At 57.2% G+C, this 19,463-nt stretch overlaps 1 protein-coding gene across 2 annotated transcripts; it reads right to left on the bottom strand.

Annotated features, from left to right (window-relative positions):
- Positions 1 to 119: 119 nt before the first annotated feature.
- On the bottom strand, positions 120 to 17,894 carry KCNH4 (potassium voltage-gated channel subfamily H member 4). Of its 2 annotated transcripts, XM_006738561.3 has the most exons (17): positions 17,504 to 17,892; positions 15,387 to 15,620; positions 14,923 to 15,069; positions 14,669 to 14,796; positions 13,603 to 13,846; positions 13,121 to 13,278; positions 10,024 to 10,231; positions 8,783 to 8,977; positions 8,185 to 8,384; positions 6,399 to 6,648; positions 5,585 to 5,829; positions 4,899 to 4,937; positions 4,356 to 4,708; positions 3,964 to 4,070; positions 3,252 to 3,325; positions 1,334 to 2,040; positions 120 to 349 (listed from the first exon to the last, which is right to left on the bottom strand). In XM_006738561.3, exons 1-16 carry the CDS (start codon positions 17,577 to 17,579, stop codon positions 1,645 to 1,647), a joined length of 3,054 nt encoding a protein of 1,017 aa, XP_006738624.1. In that variant the 5' UTR covers positions 17,580 to 17,892; the 3' UTR covers positions 120 to 349; positions 1,334 to 1,644. The 2 variants fall into 2 exon arrangements, with proteins under 2 accessions (XP_006738624.1, XP_081661124.1); XM_081804998.1 differs by lacking the exon at positions 120 to 349 and having other exon boundaries at positions 1,968 to 2,040; positions 3,031 to 3,325; positions 17,504 to 17,894.
- Positions 17,895 to 19,463: the final 1,569 nt, after the last annotated feature.

Here is a 19,463-nt window from a genome sequence, read left to right as displayed (position 1 = left end):
TGCCCTTCCTAGAGACAACAACAGGGCCCTGGGGTGTGGTGGGGAATGACTGCCCTGTAGGCTCCTCCAAAGCCCTGGGGCTCTCAGACCAACCCCCAGAAACATCCAGAGCCAACAACTACAAAAATAAAGCGTTTATTTCCTATCCAAAAGTGAGCCCTGGGTGTTGGGTGGTAAGGGAGAGCTGGAGACCAGGGTGGGTTTATGAGAAGTCAGGGCCTTGAGCGAGACCTAGTTGGATGTGGGAAGAACAGGCTTGACTGAGGTCTGGTGCAGGGGGAGGGATAGAGAGTGCTGTGGGGACTGTTTCAAGTTGCTGGCAGCAGAAGAGACCACCTTCAGGGACAGCCTGCAGAAAGACAGAAACAGAGATGTTGACAGGCCCAGGCACAGGTGTAGAAATAGACATTGCTGGGCCCAGGGTGCCGGGGTGGCTCAGTCATTGGGCGTCTGCCTTCAGCTGGGGTCATGACCCCGGGGTCCTGGGATCGAGCCCTGCATTAGGCTCCCTGCTCAGGCGGGAAGCCTGCTTCTCCCTCTCCCACTCCCCCTGCTTGTGTTCTCTCTCTCGCTGTCTCTCTCTCTGTCAAATAAATAAATTTAAAAATCTTAAAAAAAAAAAAAAAAGACATTGCTGGGCCCAAAAAGCACCCGCTGGAACAGAGGAACCTGGGAGGACACTCTAAGGCAGGAACTGCAAACCCAAATACCTACAGAGACCAAAGAATTCAAATGAGAGAAGCTAGCTCAGTGTCAGATGATCTCGAGAGGCCCCATCTCAAGAGGACGATGGCCACTCAACACCATGTTGATTATTGCCAGGTGGAATGTTGGCCCAGGATTGCCAGAACTCCCCACATTTTTTTTTTTTTAAGAGAAGCTGGAATATCTGGATATTTATGTGAACGCTCCTGATTTTTAGTGCTGGCAACTCATTCATATTTTGAAAAAAAAAAAAAAAAGCTGTGAGAATAGAAGAATACATATCTGGGGGGTCATCATCTGTTTCCTGTGTGGGCTGAGAGATGAGGTGAGCCCCTCCAGCCCAGGCTGGTAGTGGGAGGTCTAAGGAGTCTTGGGTTGCTCAGATGCCAGCCATCTCAAACCTCATCCCTCTCAAGATGACATTGCTTCCAAGGTCTCCAGCAGAGCCCGGGGGACAGGGGGCTGGGACAGAAGGCCTCACGATATCACAAAGCTATCTCTGCAGTGGAATCTGCAATCTGTCCCTCTTGTCTTAGACACCAAGATCCTTCCTGCTCTTGCCTCTGCCTTCACTTCCTGCGCTGGATCTGGGACCCTCCCCCAGCCCCCGATGCTCCCCCATATCTACCTGCCTCCGGGTCCTGGGGAGAAAGCAGGACATGTCATCTGCCCGGCCTAATCGGCACTGCATTCCGTCTCATGCCTGTTGGGTTCCACAGCCTCAGGTGGCTCCCCTCACAGAGGGGAAGGGCAGGGGAAGGTTTGGAAAAGGGAACAGGGTCAGAAGTGACCAGGCTTTGTAAAAAAGTCCAGAGAATGCAGAGCCAACCAGACCAGCTAGTGGCTGCTGACCTGAGGCAGGAGGCCAAGGGGCCCAGCCCCTCCCTGGAGGGCAGGCAGCAGTGCCCACCCCAGACAGGCCTGGGCCCAGGGCCTGGGTCAGTGGAACGCGTCTGGCCTGGACCGAAAGCTCTGCTGCATGAGGCTTGGGGTCGGAGGTGAGGCCTCTGGCACTGGGGAGGGTCCCAGAGACTCAGGCTCTGAGGGGTAGGGGGGTAGCACGGAGGGTCTCAGGTTGGGGGGCGTGGCCCCCATCTCTGCTGTCCCCACACTGGCCGGGCAGTGGACCTCAGCGAGAGTAGTATCCTGGAGGCTAGGCAGTGGTCCAGATAGACAGGGAGAGATGCACGGAGGCCTCAGCTGGGGACCAGGAGGGTCTGGGGGCCGAGCCGAGGCTACTGGGTGGCCCGGGGGACCTAGCCTGGCCTGTAGCAGGCCCATGATATGTCGAAGCTCCCGGCTCAGCTGAGACACTTCCTGATTGAGACGGGAGATCTGTTGAAAACATAACAAATTGTTCCCCAGGTGTCACAACAACCACCACTCTCCTAAATGCAGCCCCCATACACAGTTCACAAAACTCTTTCCCAGCCTGAGAAAAAGGCAGGCAGGGCAGGGGTTATCTTTGTCAAGATGTAAACACTCAGCCTCTTTCCAAAAAGGATTTGGGACTGTGGCTATTGCAACACCCCCCTCCCCGACTTTTATAAGAGGCAGAAAAATGGGCCTCAAAGAGGCCACAAAGCTGGAGGTGACAGACCCAGGCTTAGTCTCAGGTGATCCCAACACACACGCTCAAGTGTGTCTATTCAGGGCTTTGCAAATTTCAGGGAGTACAGAATCAACTGAGAAACTTGTCAGAATGCAGATTCCTGGGCCCCACCCCAGACATTCCAAATTGGGTGAGGCTCAGGAGTCCCCATCTTAATGGTGCCGGCAGACACTCAAGTGTGGGAATCACCAAGCCTAGAACTGTGACCCAAGTGGGACTGGCCCTCCAGCTGGCTAAACCGGGGCCTGGTCCTGCCCGCATCCCCAGGGCCCACCCAGCCCAGGGGCTGCCCTCCTGGGATGCTTCCTATGTTTATCAGAACCCAGGGAAGGCCCACTCCCAAAGGGTTGGGCCTGGCAGTGCCCTGGTGACAGCTCAGAGATCCCCGGGGAGGAGGCAGAGCCTTGCCATATAAGATCTGGGCTCTTCCTGACCAGGCTTCAGACACTAGGATCTAGCTCCCCCAGGGCTGAAGACCTCCCCCCTCCCTATCCTCTGGCCCCTACGTTCACTGAGCATCCACTTCCCAGGGCTGGGGTGAGGAAAAGGACTTGGTAGGGGGTAGGTCCCTAAAGGAGAGAACCCCACGGTGGTGGAGGGAGGAGAGGCTCTCTTCACAGGCGGGAGGACCTGAAGCAGCTGGGAAGGAGCAGAAGGGGTCACTGAGTGCTTACAGTGGGCCAGGGACTGGCCAGGCATGGGTGTGCTCTTACCTCATTCTCAACGACTCTGGCAAAAAACATATCCTTTTCCCCATTTTTAGACGAGGAAATTGAAGTTCAGGGTTGTTGTGGGACTTGCGTAAGGTCACCCAGCTAGTGTGAATATGCGAACTCAGGACTCTGGGTCTAAAACCTGAAATGCTCTACTATGAGGCACATCTCCCAAGATGGTAATTTCCAAGGTTGGAGGGGAGGAGCCAGCCCCCACCCACCTCCTGGTTCAGCCTGCAGACCTTTTCCTTCATCTCCTCAGCCTCAGTGGCCAGTTCCTGGCTGGGCCTGGTACCTGCAGGCAGAATGGGGTGAAGGGATGCAGGGTGAATGGGGGGGGCAGGAGTCCACAGCCTGGGCTGGGTGCCCTCCTGTTGCCGGGCAGGCAGAGAACAAGGGGAGAGGGAGCTCTGGGATCAGGATGATGGGAAGCCCAGACTCTTCAAGCTGGTTTCAAGGCCCTATAACTTTCCCTGCCCCCTTCCCTCTACCCCTGCCCCAGCTCTATACGCAGAAGCTTCTCTTTAGCACCTAAACAAAATATGCTCTTCTCTCCTGCCTTTATGGCTTCCAGCAACTGCCTTGCTCCACCCCTCAAACTCCTGCCCAGCCTTTAAGACCCAGCACAAGTGTCCCCTCCTCTACGAAGGAGAGTTAGGGGTGCCCTCTTCTCGTACCTCAAAGCCTTGTTCTTGTCTCAGTCATGGTACTTAACACCCTGTTCTGGAATCATTTATCCCAGGACACAGTTGTGTCCCCCACTGGATTGGGAGCTCACTAAGGATGGAGGCCAGGTCTGGTTTATCTGTGTACGCCCAGCACAGAGCCCAGCACAGGGTCAGCCCTTACTGCATGTGGAATGGATGGCTGAAGGGATGGGTGGATGGCGCATGAATGGATGACTGAGAGGTGAAGTCTGTGGCTGGCCCTTACCTGAAGGAGGGGCCTGTGAGCAGGGCCTAGGGTGCTCAGGCCTCCTGCTGAACCGAAATGTAGGGGCCTCCGCTGTGCTGCCAGAGTCCTCGATGCCATCCACTATCCTGGGATGGGGGCAGTGATCATCAGTCCCATGGGGAGAGGGCAAGGGCCAGAGCAGAGCAGGCAGAGGGTAACCGGGGACAGCAGTGCCAGGGAGATGGGGAGGAGCGGTGGTCAAAGAGGGGTGGGGTTGCAAGTGTGGTGGATCAGGAAGGGCGGATGGGCAGATGGGGCAGAGACAGGACGAGCACTGGACGAGCACTGGTTGGAATGCTGGGGACAGAGCCCAGAGAAGGTTCTAGAAGCCAGCAGGGGTATGGGGAAGGCAGGGGAGGCTGGCGTCTCACCGGGGACTGAGGTCCGGAGGTCCAAAGGTTCCCAGTGGGGGAATGAGAAGCTGGGGGAGCTTCCAGGCAGCAGAGCCCCTGGGGGGGCCATGAGGGGAGGGCCTGTGACCCCGGCCAGCCAAGGCAGGGGAAGGGGTTGGGGACAGGGAAGGGGAGGAGACAAGGGCTGAGAATGGGGGCAGCTCCTCGCCCAAGAGGCTGACCAGGGAGCCCCGGGGTCGTGCTGGGCTGAGGTTGGGCAGCAGGAGAGGCCGGCGGGGCCTAGAACCACCCCCAGACTCCACCCCAGTCTCAGCCTCCGTGATGGATGGCAGGGTCTTGTCTGAGGAGGAGCCGAGGCTTTCCGAGCGGGGCTGTGGGCAGAGGGCGGCTGATGTCAGGACAGTGAACAATAGGCCCCTTCATTAAGCTACAGCCTTCACTGGCAGATGCTGCTCGCCATCCCCCTCCCTTCTCCCGCAGCAAAGGAGCCAAGGAAAGGTGCCCCCAGCTCCCAGACTCTCCCCCATGTAACCTCAACCCTACCCAGGAAGGTGGTGTTACCTGGGAAAGGCAAGGAGACCGGGAAAAGCGGCTGAGGCCCTGTGGGGACACAGGGGGGTTCAAGGTGACTCACACCTCCCCCCTCCCCTGCTGCAGCACTTCCTAGTCCTACCCATCAAAGCTGTGGGCTTTGAGAATGGGGGGCCTTTCTGTGGAACTGAGTCAGAGATCCCTCCAACTCCAACTCCAACTCAGAGACATCTGAGTGGCAAAGTCAATCCGAAAAGCGGTGAAAGACAAAGGCCCAGAGCCTAAGCCAAAATGGGCTCAGGACATATTTGGTGAGTGCAGAAGAGGAAACCCAGGGGATGATGCCCCAGTTCAGAGAGGGACTTGACAGAGGAGGAGCCCACGAGGGGTACTGTTTCCAAAGTGAGGGCCCTCTGAGGAGTCTGGAGTGAGGCTGAGGGGTGGCTGACAGGACATGATGGGTCAGAGGAGTTGGAAGTACAAGTGGTGAGAGATGGTCCATGGGGTTGGGTGATGGCCAATGGAGAAGGGTCAGGTGGGGATGGAAGATGTCAAGCATGGAAGGGACAATGGAAGTGGGTGCCTGGGATTGAGAAACGATTTTCTCAGGGTGGAAGGAGATGCGTGAGGCTCTCTCTCGGGCCGGGGGGGGGGGGGCGGTCTGCTCTGAAGGAGGGGACCTTAGAGGAGATGGAGGCCATAGGGGGTCTACATACATTGGTGTCAGAGCCCTGGCGCAGGTTGAAGGTGAGGTCCCGGGGCAGGCCAGCCCGGAAGGCAGCCCCGTACTCAGGATAGAGCCTCAGGACCTCAGCCAGCCCTCGGCTGCTCAGCTGCTGCAGGCCACAGTAGGTCAGTGCCTTCACGTCAGCGCTGGTCTTCAGCACGTAGCTTGGGCCTGCCCCTGACCCAGGCTCCTGCCCCGGCTCAGGGATATCTGCCCCAATCAGGTCCCCCTTCCCTGTGGGTAAGGGATGGGGACAGTCAGCTGGGGCAGAGGGACCAAGAGGATATCAGCGGGAGGTGGTCAATGGATTTGACGGATGGTCAGTGTGTTTGAAGTGTGGTCGAAGATGGACCAATCAATAGGATTGGTGGAAATAATCAATGGAGTTGGGAAAAAGTCAGTGAGAATGACAGATGAAGTTGGGAGACAGTCAGTGGGGGATGTCAGTATAATCAATGGAATTGGATGATCAGTAAAGAATGGCCAGAGGGGTCAGTTAAAGGGTAAAGGTCAATGGGAAGGGTCAATGGAGTTGGGAGATGGTGCAGTGGGAAAGGACCAATTGAGTTGGGGGAGAGTCACTGGGGGAGGGTTGATGGGTTGATGGCCAATGGGATTAGGGGAGAGTCCGAGGGTATGGTGGAAAGGGGATGGTAGTAGGGTGAAGGAACCAGGAAAGAGGACTCCTCAGCAGGAATTCCACATATCCACTAGGGGTATCCCAGTCCCTAGATTCCTGGCCACACCGAAGGCCTCTGGGGCAAGGTTCCGGGGTAGGTAGTAGGTGGTGGTGGGATCCTCACCCAGGATGGCCAGCACCATGTTGTCTCGAAGCACCTCAAGCGAGCCGGAGCAGACGTAGTAGTGTGCCTGCAGGGCGTCCCCACGGCGCAACAGGTACTCGCCTGGAGCGCAGAACGAGGTCTTGATGTGCAGGGAGAGGGCCCGCAGGCAGCCCCTGCTCGCCGCTCTGAACAGCGGCAGCTGCAGGATCTCCCGATTCAGGTGCATAGCGATGTCAGCTCTCAGCTCGTCTGGGAAGTCACGCAGTAACTGCATAAGGGGCATAGGTCATTCCAGCCGTCCCCCTACAGCTGCTACTTGAGTTCTACAAATGTGCTGAGCTGTCTCCAAGGGGAGAGCTCCAACTTGCCCTTTGCTTCGAAGTGACCCCTTTCTGACCTTCAGGAAGACCCGTGTGTGTCACACCTCAATTTTGCTTGTGTGTGGACCTCCCAACCCAAGTTCTGGAGCAGAGACTAGGTCTCTTCTTGTCTGTCCACTGCCCATGACTATGTGCAGTGGTCACTCACATGTCCTGGTTGCTCAACCCCACACAAGGACCAGCCCTGGTGGGTCAGCCTTTCAATCTAGAGGCAGGAAACTAGAAGTCAGCTCTGCCCCTAAATCCCTGTGGACCTTGGGCAATCCATTTGCTCTCTCTGGGCTTCTGTATCCTCATCTGTAAAGATGCAGGGTTACACTAGGCCTTGAACATTACCAATGACTTTCAAGGAACCAAACTTAACGTTCACAGCGCCAACCTCATCTTATGGAGACCCTAGACCACTCTGGCTTGCTCACCTCTCCCTCTCCCCCATTTCCTCCCCAGGTTCCTCTTGTAACTTTCCATACTCTTCCTGCATCATGGCAACCAGCTCCATGACTTCCCTACTCCTGGTGAGCCCGGAGCCCTGCATATGGATCTAGACCTGTGTTTTCATCTACCCATGGAGCAGCCTCCACCTGGATCTCCCACAAGCACCACACCGTCATCCTGGTCATTTTCACCCCAAAGTCCAACTTTCCTCCTGCGATGCCTCCATCACACCCCTTTGCCCAAACCAGGAACCTGGGACTCATTCTGAGCTCCTCTCCTGCAACCAGCTGAGCACCGGGTCCCATGGCTCCTATTCTCAGAAACACCTCCTAGAGCCCCAGGCCACTCACCAGCCTAAAAGTTTTGCAGGCTAAAATCTAAATTCAAGACTGTCCATGAGCTGGGCTGGCCCGCCTCCCCAGGCCTGTCTCTTGCACTCCTGTCTCCCTCCTCCCTCCACAGCACTCACACACCCGTTCCTGAAGGCTCACTGAAGGACTTTCAGTTCCCTGAACTCGCCCTGCTTTTTTACGTCAACGTTTCCGGACCTCTGTTCCTAATAATGCTCTTTCTGCCTGGAATGGCCTCTGGTAGCAGGCTGATTTCCTTCTTGCCCTTCACAACGTCCCCTCTTCTGTGCCACCTTCCCTGACTCCTCCAGGCCTCCCTCCAGCAGAGTCCCAATCACTGCGTAATTATTTCTTTTACCTGCCCGCCTCCCTCACCCAACTGGTGTCTCCCTGAGGACAAGGGCTGAGTGTCATCATCTCTGAACTCCCTGTGTCCAGCACAGAGGCTGGCCCACAGCAAGTGCTCAGGAAATGCGGGCTGAGGGGAGGATGGCATTAGCTGAGGCCTGAGCTCCCTTTCAGCTCCCGTATTCTAGCGCAAAGGGGAAGGGATGTGGATTTGGGTGGGTGCGCGCCCCCGCGAGCCCGTCCTCGCCTCCCGGGGCCCCGTCGGCCGCCACTCCTTCCCCACGGCACTACCTCGTTGGCGTCGATGCCGCTGTTGACGGCCCACGTGGTCTGGAAGGACTCGAGCATGCGCTGCTTGAGCGGCCGCGGCAGGCGGTGCACGCGGATGAAGTCCTTGAGGTCCTTCATGCGGCTGTGGTAGAGCGAGCGGCGCGAGTACATGCGCTGGATGATGGCCGTCACGTTCCCGAACACCACGGCGTGCATCAGCGCTGCAGCGGCGGCAGCGGGCAGCCCGTGAGGGGCGCCCCCCCCCGCCCCCCCTCCTCCCGCGCCCTCCGCGGCTCTGGGTTCCCGGGGAAGGAGGGGCAGGAGAGCCAGTAGGCTTGGGTAAGGGGGGGCAGGGAGGGGCCAGACCTGATGCTCCTCTCCTGCCCCTCCCCCCCAGGTCATGAACTTGGGTTTCCCACCCCCTTCGCAAGAGGCTACGCCTTTTGTGTGGCATGCCCCCCAGGGCCAGCATGTAGTAGGTGCTGAGGAAACGGCTATGAATGAATGAATGAACAACTGTCTGGACGTGGGTGGACAGCTTGCCTTCTCTGAGCCCGTTTCCCCAGCTGCGCGCTGGGCTTAGCAGGGCCACCCCGGGGCTTGGCAGGCCCGGCCTCACCGCCTATGAGCATGGTGCAGATGGAGAAGATCTTCTCCGCGTCGGTGTTGGCACACACGTTGCCGAAGCCCACGCTGGTGAGGCTGCTCAGCGTGAAGTAGAGGGCAGCGATGTAGGCGCTGCGTCGCGACGGGCCGCCCGCAGAGCCGTTGACGTAGGGCTCCTCCAGCCGCTTGCCCAGCTCGTGCAACCAGCCTGCGGGGTGGAGGGAGGCAAGGAGCAGCTGCATTGGGGGGGTGGGGTGGGGTAGAGCTGGCTTTCCCTGAGCTGCCTGCGCTTGACCTTGGGCAAGTATTTACAGAGGCGAGGGGAGGTTTGCACCCACAGGCACAGGAAATGTGAGGAGCAGCCTGGGCCTGGGACTCCCCACAGTGAACTGGTTACAGTTGCAGTAACCAAGGCTAAGCTGCTGAGCTGCTGACTGTTTGAAGGGGGGGCTCTCTAATAGCTTATTGAGCACCCCTTGTGTACAGGGTGCTGGCACTTGACCCGCCAGACATTCTCCCTGCCCTGGTGGAACTTAAGAGTCTGGAGGGGAAAGACACATGAAATAAATTGCAGGTGGGCAGTGAGCTACTCAAAGGGAAGTATAGGGCGTCCAGGAGCCATAATGGGCTAGGGAGAGCCAACCCAGTTGGGGGGGGTGTGGTTCCTGAAGGGCTCCCTTAGGACAGAGGGTTTTAGTGGAGATTGCAAGGAATAGAAAAGTCACCTAGGGGAAGAAGGGAGGGAGAGGATTCCTGAGAGGAAAACATGTTCAAGGCCGTTGTGAGAAAGCAGTACAGCCCAGGGGGTGGAAGGAGGCCAGTGTGGCCGCAGCAGAGGGCGCAGGGGAGAAAGGGAAGCCAGGTGGGGAGAGAGAAGGCTGCAGGGCTATGCAGGGTGTGGACCAAGTGCGGACTTGATTTTGAGGGCATTGCGGAGCCCCTGACAGGGTCCAGGCTGGGTACTGCTCCCTCTGCCCCAAACACCCTCCCCACCATCAGAGTGTTTCCTGTACTGTTTTGATTGCCTGTCACTGGTCTGGCTCCCCTGCTAGGCTGTGAGGTCACCCGGTCCCACCCCTGGTCTTCAACTCAGTACTCCCACGCCTGACCGGGAAGGAGCTCAATGCACGTTTGTTGGATGGAGGGAAGAACGTGGGCTGGTGGGGGTGGTGCCGGGGGAGGCATCCGCTTGGGGGCCAGTGTGGACAGGGCAGGCAGATGGGTGTCAGTGGAAGCCTGGCGCCGGTGGCTCACCGATGTCCCAGAGCAGCGGGTCATTGGCCTCCATCTCCCGGCGGCCGATGACATACCAGACGCAGGCCATCCAGTGGGCGAGGAGTGCGAAGACGGACATGAGCAGTGTGAGCACCACAGCGCTGCACTGTGAGTAACGCTCCAGCTTCTGCAGCAGCCGCAGCAGCCGCAGCAGCCGCACGGTCTTCAGCAGGTGCACCAGCGAAGTCTGCGGGAGCACGGCGGGGGAGGCTGTCAGCGGGCCCACCTCCTCGGAGCCCCCAGGGCCCCTCCCAGCGCCTTGTCACCAGATGCCCGGGAGCCAGGGGAAGCTGCAGCAGGAACAACGGCCCTGCTGTCCTGAGAAAGTGACCAGGGAATGCAGCAGGGAGAGAATAATACCAACGCTAATAAAGGCTAACACTTACTCGGCGGGGACTGGCTTACTTATATAAGTACTCGCTCTGTGCGTCAGGCACTGGGCTAAGCATTTATAATCCTCATGAAAAAACTCACGCCTTCAGTTCAATTATCATCACTGTTCCCAGTTTGCAGATGGGTAAACTAAGGCTCAGAGAGGCTAGTGATTTGCTCAAGGTCACACACCGAGGAAACGATGGAGCTGGGACTTCCCTCTGAGCAGCTACCCAAGTCCATTTTGTGCTGTGCTGCCTCTAGCACCGTAGGCTGGTGAAAAAGCAAGTCCTGGTCAGAGGTAAGGAGTGATCTCTGGTCCCTGCTTGACACCCCCAAAGTCCTAGGCACAATCAACTGTGGGCGAGAGCTGGTTGTCGGCGACGACAGCATCTGTGAAGGGAGCCATCCCTCGAGACACAGAGAAGCAAGGGAGAGTGGGACCAGACAAGAGGCCTGGGGACTGGGGAAGTTTAGGGGCTGTTCTCAGGGTGGGTCAGCTGCAGATGAGGGGGGCATGCTGGAATGTTGAGGGAAGGAGACCAGGAACTGAGGGAGCCTCAGCGCTGGGCTTTGAGGTCTTAGCCCCTATGGGGCTGGGTGGGGGCTGATGGAGCTAGTGGTACCTCGTAAGCATCCTGTAAGTGTTACCAAAAATACCACTCTGACCTGTTTTCACTGTGGTCATTAATGCTTCAGTTAGCCCTCTGAATTTTAGAGAAGAGGAGCAGGTACTCTGGGTGGGGCAGCTTGGAAGCCAGGGCTTGGGGGCTCTGGGGCAGGGCCTGGGGAACTTAATATGAAGGCCCTTCCGGAAGCCTCTAGCATCATCCCCCGTAGTCTTGGCCCTACACGGCTCCTGAGCCACCTCCTGTCCTTTTCTCTAATTTTAGGTGAAGGAGCTGGAAAGGAGGTGGCCCTGCTTCCTCCACATGGACCGTCTCCAGGGCTTAACGCCTGCCCCCAGCTCCCAGAGTTTCTGCCTCCAGACTTGAATCCTTCAGGGCTGCCCCTGCGCCTCACTCTCTTGGGGCCCTCCTCTCCTTCTCCTTGGACCAGAATGTCCCAGGCCTGGCTCCTTTCAGTCCACAGCTCTCTCCATGTCTACTCATCCTCTATCTTTGCTCTGCCTTCCTCCAGCCCAGCACTGCTCCTCATCTCCCCTTGTGCCACCTCATCCACTCGGGGGCCTTGCGTTCCTGGGAAGCAGGGTGGTGTGGTGGAAGGAGGGATAGACTAGGAGTCTGGAGACCTGGTTCCAATCTCCTGCCTGCTACTTCTAGCTCTGTGACCTGTGGCAAGCTGCTTAACCTCTCTGAGCCTTTGCGTCTACCTCTGAAAAAGAGAATTTGCCCAGAGGGGTTACTGTGAGACTCAAATAAGATGATGTGCATGAAAGGACTTAGTAAGTGAAAGGTGGCCCTGAAGGTACCAGAGGAGCGGGACCGCTTGGGAGGAGGGACAGGGGCCTCTCTGCAGCTCTCCCTCTCCCCAGGGACAGCTGTCTGCCTACTGACACAGCCTGGGAGGCATGGGATGGGAGAGTGCGCTCACAGGGAGGGGTGGGTAGCTCTGCTCAGCGTGGCCGGAGCTCAGGGCAGACACACACACAGGCACGTGTGTGGGAGCGTGCACACCCGTGTGCGCAGCCAGGAGCAGGAGAAGAGGCCCACAGCCCGTCGGCGGCTAGTTAAATCCGGCTGCGTGTAGGTGGTTTCCTGCTATAGCTGAGTGTGGCAGAGAGCGGAGCGCACAGGGAAACTGCTCTCCACCTCCCCACCCAACAGCCAAGGGAGTCTGGGGACACAGGGTGGGACTCCCTCACCCTGGACTTGAGAGAGCACCTGCTATCTGCTGGCTGGCTGCAGAGCTGACCACCCAAGGCACCTCCAGGCAGTCCCCGGGGAGATGGGAGGACCCAGGCCCTGGCACTCTCTGCCTCCAAACCCACCCCACAGCCTCCACCTCCGTGTCTTGGCTTACTATGCTCCCCCCAGATGCTCTCTCCCCATCCCCTGTCAGCCAAATCCTGCTCTCTGTTCTAGGGTCTAGCTCTGCTCTATCTCCTGCAGGAGTCCTTCCCAGACCACCTGGGCCTTTGTCCCAGCTGGGGCGCCTTGGCCTCCCAGGCACTGGCTAGATTTCAGATCATCAGATCATTTTCATGCATGCCCACTTTCCTGCCTGAAACTCCAAGATCAGCTAGCTCCGTGCCCAGCCCCTAGCAATACCTGGGCCCCATCTTCCTCTCCATTCACCTCTTCTGTTCCTGCTGTCCCCTCCAACAGTCCTGCCCCCTCACCAGCTTAGCTGCCTGGAGGCTGAATCCTTGTCCCTTTCCCCCACAGTGACCATGCTCCACACAGTGCTTTGCAGACAGCTAAATGCTCATCAGTTGTTTGTTAAATAAAAATGTGAAAAGTACCACTCATTTGGCATCAGACCAACGCCGCCTTGGTAGCCCTAGTTAGCTTTTCATTTGTTTCAGCTTCCCTCAGTGATTGTGAGCTGAGCTCCCCGAGAGCACAGACCCTCCCAGCTCCTTCTGAGCAGCTAGCATGGGGCTCGGCCCACAGCAGGGGCCTGACGACTACTTGCAGATGGATGGATGGGAAGGGCTGAGTCTGGGTTGGGGTTCCCTTAGTGCGAGATGCTGCGCTGAATTTGGGAGGCTGGGCTGCCGGGTGGGACAGGGGTCACTCACCACGGTGATGTTGAAGACATAAAGCAGGTCAAATGGCAGAGCAGCAATAAGGTCAACAAAGAACCAGGTGGCCAGGTAGTGAAGGCCAATGGAACGAGGAGCAGAGACCACCTGGCCGGACTGGGACACATAGGTGGTGCGGAAGTTCAGGATGATATCTGGGGGTGCAAGAGGCTGTTACTAGCGGGCTTCGTTACTAGGCTTACCAAGGAACTGAGTAAGCTGGGAATAAGCCTGAGACCCAGAATGGAGTTGGAGGCAGGAATGGGGAAGACAGATTGGGCTTCTGGCTGCTCTTTAGGGAGGAGTGGTCTAAAGGCTGAAGGGCTCAAGGCTCGGGGCATTTGGACCATTAGGACTTAAAGACCCAGAAATGGTTGGGCTCTGAATGCCTGGGTCCTGCGGGCTCAGGATGGAGCGAAGCTTGGATGAGTGGGTTCCCCCAGCCCACCCGCCAAGGTATGTGGGGCAGAGGGTCTGACCCAGGATGAAGAGCATCTCCACGGCGATGTCGCTGACAAGGGTGTGTCGGGAAGTGATGGGGGTGTCATCATCGCCCAAGAAGCAGACATTGTAGGGGACGGTGACCGCAACGTAGAAGGTGGCGAGGAGGATGAGGCCGTCCCACACGGCCTTGGGGACGCTGTAGTGGAGGAGGAGGCAGCGGGACCCCCCCACGGAGGCCACCTTGTACTCGGGCACTGATGGCTTTGGCTCAAACACGTTCTAGGGGGAGAGGGGTGGCAGTTGGGGACATTTAAGGGAAAGGGGAGCCAAAGCTTAGGGAAGGGAGAGGCAGGGGAGGGGGAAGGGGGGGAGTGGACGCTGCAGGCATGACCACAAGAGGAGATAGAAGGTGCGGGAAAGGGGTTCATGGGTTGGCGCCTGACACTTCCTTCCTCTGCCAATCTACTGCTCGGGCCCCCTTTTGATCAATCATGTTTTGTGGGAGGTATTTACAAGGCTTGACCTTCACCCTGCTTGAGAAGGAGATTATGACAAATCAGGCACATGCCTTAGACCTCACCCACCCAGGGGTCACTAACTTCTCCCTCAAGTTTTGCTTGGAATCTGGGGTCCCTGTGGGGGATGGGGATATCCCAGAGATGAAGGGAGGCTGGCACAGCACATCCCATTCCCTGTAGCCCCCACAAACTACACAGAGAGTTGGAGAATTGATCCCGTGGCTTTATCAGGGTCCTAGGGCTGGGTACCAGGACCCTAATGGGGGCTTTCTCCCTAGAACCACGGTTTGTGATTTCACCCCCCCATGAGGTAACACTATCATTCAGAGGTAGGTGATGTAATTGCTGCTAGATCCCTGCCCTTATGACATTGTCAGAGTAAAGTAATGTCAATCATAAGGAAGCAAGGGAGATGGGGTTGGAAGAAGATGTGAAGGCACATGGGACAAAACAGAGAGTCGCACATAAGAAATGGGTGGACAGAGGAACAAGCCACCGGAGGGAGATCAGACAGACAGGGAGACATTAGCAAGGGCGCCTCAGAATCACAGCTGGGAGATGTTGGCGTGGAGATAGGACTCACATTATTGGTTTTCATGCCTCCCTGGCGTCGGCGGCCAAAGTGGCCAGTCAGCCGGTGTAGGACAGTACGGCTCTGCCTCCTGGCAGATCGGAGTCTTGAGCCGGCTCCCCTCCTGCTAAGTGAGTTTTCTGTTGGGAAGAAGGGTGCAGAGATAAGTGGGGGCACATCCCATGAGACTGGGTAAGGAGATGTCTTGTGTGACCTTCAGCAAGAACCTCTGACCATTCATGCTTCCTCCCCAGACCTGCAGTTACCATGATTACTGTCCCCGTGGCCTCCTGGGGAGCCAACTCCTGGGCCTCCACTCTGAGTGATGTCCTTGAAGGAAAAGAGGAAAAGCACGACTTCTCCCATCTCATTCTTGATGGGCATCATGTCCAAGAGGCACCAAAAGGCCGAGCCTGTAGATGTGGAGAGACGGAAGGAGAGGGTGAGCAGCCCATGACACCCCTTTCCCCTTGATCACCCAAGGTTCTTGGGCATGGTCAAAGGGCTTGGCAAAGGTTTAGAGATGGAAAGAACCCCAGAGATTATGTCAGCTGACTCCTTCCCTTCCCGATTGGAGAAGCAAGGCCTAGAGAGGATCAGGGATGCACTAAGTGTCATAGTCAGCTTGTGGCAGTGTGGGGACCAGCACTCAGGCTTCCACTGTGCGAGGTGGACTCTGCGTATGGCCCAGGATCTGCGCAGGCCTGCAGGGCGGGCCAGGCCCCCTTACCATCCTTTCGGTAGAAGCAGATCTCAGCCCGGTGCTCCTGATGACCCTCCAGGGCCTTGTGCAGCCTCTGCAGGGCTGGCTCACTGGTCTCTGGACCATAGAGGAAACGGCAGCTGCAGGTTTTCTGCATGACCTCAGTGCGGCCGTAGCCTGTGAGCTCGCAGAATCCGTCAGAGCAGTAGACAATGGGAAAGCCCCGTGGGCCCTGTGCGTTGGCCAGCAGGAAGTTGCTGTCTGTGGGAAGAAGAGGTCAAGGTTAGGTCGAGGCCAGGAGGGGAGCTTAGCTTCAAGGTGGGCAGTACCTCCCCCAAGCTGTGGTCAGGGGTCACAGAGCCAGAAGGTTCCCAGGCTTCCATGTGATTCCTGGATCCCCTTTGGGCTATTCTGAAATGAGAGTAAGAAGAGACAGAGCAAAAGGACAAGGACTTAAGGATGGCCTAGAAGCGGGACAGGGACCAGTGGGGGGTTGAAGAAGGTCATGCGGTCCTTCCCCCTGCCTTCAAGCTGGTGAGCTATTATAGGGGAGCTATAGTAGTAAGGGCATGGACTCCAGAATGACACCTCTGCCACTTTCCCACTGTAACCTTGGACAAGGGTTAATGAGCTCTTCTGTGCCTCAGCTTTCTTATCTGCAAAGTGGGGCATAATATATCTTCCTCACATGACTGTTTGTGAAAGTGAGTTACCTGGGGAGAACAAAGCCTGGCACATACTAAGTGCTATACTGAGAAGTTAAAAACGACTCCCCCACGTTCCCACAGCTTTCAAAACACATGCATAGCCGCTATCCGGTCCTCCTATTAGAGAGTAGACAGGGCAGAGATTCTGGTGACATCACACCCATTTTATTGATAGGACACCAGAAGACGGATATTATACAAACTCACAAATCTCCTCTGTTGGGGGAGGGAGACAGTGATTAGTAGAGTCCTCATTCTCTGCCTTCCAGGAAAGGTCTTCTTTTTAGCATCTCTTTAGGTAATTTCAGGGGGTCTGTCCCAGTGCTCAAAGTCTGACAGCATACTGGGCAAGGAAGTTTTTAATCCAGCAACCCCAGGAGTAGAAGCTGAGTTGGCTTCCTCTGGCTCCAATGGGTGGAAGCCACAGGGGGGCTCTGTGGGCCATCCAGGGGCAATCTCAGCTGAGGGAAGGGGCCTGAGACACAACCAGTGCTGGGTGCTAAGAGGGGTGAGTATGTGGGGGTGGAGAGGCTGATGGGGACTGAAGGTGCCTGGGAAGCTCTGGGCCCTGGGCAGCAGCCTCCTTCTTCCATCCCAGGGCCCGTTGCCCCGGTGATGGGAGCTATGGAAACAAGGGAGGTGTCTGTGGGGGGAGAGTGGGGAGGCGGCTAGGGCTCCGGCGGCTCGGTTTCCGCCCGCGGGTATCGCTCCCCCCACTTTCCAGATACTGGTCAGGGTGCCCGAAGGGGGCAGGGGGAGATCTCTCTGCTCCAAAGTAGGGAAAGAAAGGCGGGAGAAGAGGCTGGGAAGGAGGAGTGTGGCTGTCCAAGGTGCTGAACCTGGAATCCAAACTGGGGGTGGGCGAGCAGAGAGTTCCCTCCGTCACACGGACCACCCCCCTACGCCTGCCTCACCTCCCTCAGACACAAAGGCGCCAAGATTTGGGGGCGCTTGACCTTAATCCAAGCTAGGTGCTGCCGAAGTCTGATCTTTTTCTTTCTTTCTTTTTTCTTTTTCTTTCTTTCTTTCTTTTTTTTTTCTGGGGGAAGGAGATGCTGGAGCCTTCTGGAAGTAGACTCCAGAGCGCCTGACCACTTCGTCCCACCTCTGCGTCTCGAATATCCCCACACACGCTCCCAACAGAGCTCTGCCTGGGAGCGGGCGGCTGCCAAGGCCTCTCCTCCGTTTTGCGGCTCAAAGAGCCTTTCCTGACTCCAGTCACACCCCTAACCTTGGCCCCCCGCACTCTTGGCCCTTTTCCCGCCTCCCTTCGCAGTGCACTCCCAGTCCTGTTCCTTTCCCGCGGCTTCGGGAGTTCCTAGACGGTCAACTCCACTCTTTCGGCCTCGGGTCTCACCACATCCAGTATACCCGCGCCGGCGCCGAAGCCGACTTGGCCCCAGCTCGAACACCCAGCCCCAGCCTCGCCCCACTCACGCGTGCCGTCGAAGCGGGTGGCGATGGTGTCCAGAAAGGTGTTTTGCGGGGCCAGCAACCCCTTCATGACCGGCATGGCCTCGGGGCTGGGGTTTGAGGCGCGGCGCTGGGGGGCGTTCAGCGCGGCGGGGAGGGAGGGGGCGCGCTGCCGGCGGGGCCGGGGCGCCCCATGCGCCCGCCTGCCTCCTCCCCTCCTCTCGGCGCCGCCGCCGCCGCTGCCTCTCTGCTCTGAATCCCGCAGCTCTCGGCTCAGCTTGGCGCCGCCTCGGTCCCCCCACCTCCCCACGGGCCAAGTTCTTTCCCCCGGGCTCGGCCCGCGCCCGCCACGTGGCCCGCACGGGGAGGGGCCGCCAGCGACACCCTCATCCTTCTCCGCGGCCCTCCTCCCAGAGGGGAGCGGCCCACGCGTGTCTCTCGCAGAGAGAATTCGGGACACGCCCACCTGGAGCCGAGACCCAAGGGGTGGGGCGGGGTTTGAGTAGTAGACACGCCCTCTTCCCGGAGTGGCCACGCCCCCACGCGTGGTTCCGCGGCGACTCCTTGTGGCTCCGCCTTGCGGGTTTCCCCGCGCGCCGCCCACGCTGGGAATGGTGTTTGGTTCACAGTGCCGCCTGCTGGCCTTGGGATATTTCGCAGCACCCCAGTTTCCTGCGCTCCAGTATGTGACAGTAAGGGTCAAAGAGACTAGTTTTGCTGGTGGGAGGATCGGCAGGAAGGCTGGGAATTCAACTTCTAGAATGGGTTAACCCTCAATCGTGCCTCACTTTGGATAGGGCACCCTAGCGAGTTCTGCCTCAGAGTGCAGCCGGGTGGATGAAAAGAGCTTTGGAGTCCATGGGGTAGAATGCCAGTTCTGCTACTCACTGATTGTGTGACTTAGCCTCTTAAAGCCTCACTTTCCCTATCTGTAAAATAGAGCTAATAATTTTCACCTCATGCGGTTGTGAGAATTTAATAGCATCATGCATGTTTTTGGTACACAGTAAGTGTGCTGGAGAGCAATTTCTCTCTTCCTGTAGTCTTGATTTAATCCTCCTTCTCGCTGCTGCCATTCGAGTGGGGAAAGAGGCTGGAGGCAAGCTGGGGGACAAGAAAGATAGTTTCAAGGTGGGCAGAGTCAGTTTGCACATCTCCAAAGGTGTACTGACGGTCTTTGTTTTGTTTTAAGATTTTATTTATTTGACAGAGAATGAGAGTGCATGAGCAGGGAGAGGGGCAGAGGCAGAGGGAGAAGCAGACTCCCTGCTGAGCAGGGAGCCGATGTGGGACTCGATCCCAGGACCCTGGGATCAGGGCCTGAGCTGAAGGCAGAGGCTTAACCGACTGAGCCACCCAGGTGCCCAGTCTTTGATCTCCATCTTTTCCAAGATGGAACTAGTAACACCAGACATGGGATATTTTCACTACAAAAGCAGAAAATTACGGGGGCAGATGAATGTGGTGGCTTAGAGTGGCTGCTTCCCAGAACGAAGCAGCTAAAGCCAGTGAGAATGGGAAGATAGGGTGGTACTCATCTCAGGCCGGTGCTCCTCATCCTCACCCCCAGAGTCTGAGCTGGGTATTATCTAGGCTGTTAGATTGCTTAAAAGTGCCACATCCTTCTGTGTCTCTACTTTTGGTGTTTTATTAGTTTCCTGGGGCTATTAAACAAAGAACCACAAACTGGCTTAAACAACAGAAATTTATTGTCTCAGTTCTGGAGGATAGAAGTTCAAGATCAAGAGGAGGTAGGGTTGGTTTCCTCTGAAAGCTGTGAAGGAGAATCTGTTCCATGCCTGCCTTCTAGCTTCTGGTGGGTTGCTGAAAATCTTTGGTGTTCCTTGGCTTATAGATGCATCACCCGGCCTCTGTCTTTATGTTCACATGGTTTTTCCCTGTGTGCGTTTCTGTGCGTCCAAATTCCCCCTTTTTATAAGGACACTACTTATATCAGATTAGAGGTCCACTCTCCTCCAGTACG

The sequence above is a fragment of the Leptonychotes weddellii genome, chromosome 15, assembly GCF_054177405.1.
Source record: "Leptonychotes weddellii isolate Sample4059 chromosome 15, ASM5417740v2, whole genome shotgun sequence".
NCBI classification, from domain to species: domain Eukaryota; kingdom Metazoa; phylum Chordata; class Mammalia; order Carnivora; family Phocidae; genus Leptonychotes; species Leptonychotes weddellii.
The sequence above is the reverse complement of the archived record's forward strand: the minus strand, read 5'-3'. Positions and strand labels throughout refer to the sequence as shown.

What these genes read in the sequence shown, in the direction of transcription:
- KCNH4 (XM_006738561.3), bottom strand. Translation starts at nt 17,579, where the DNA reads ATGCCGGTCATGAAGGGGTTGCTGGCCCCGCAAAACACCTTTCTGGAC. An exon ending in ATGTCTTCAACATCACCGTG is followed by an intron (nt 10,232 to 13,120) that starts GTGAGTGACCCC and finishes GTGCTCCCGCAG; the next exon opens with ACTTCGCTGGTGCACCTGCT. An exon ending in TCTGCAGGCTGAACCAGGAG is followed by an intron (nt 2,041 to 3,251) that starts GTGGGTGGGGGC and finishes TGTTTTCAACAG; the next exon opens with ATCTCCCGTCTCAATCAGGA.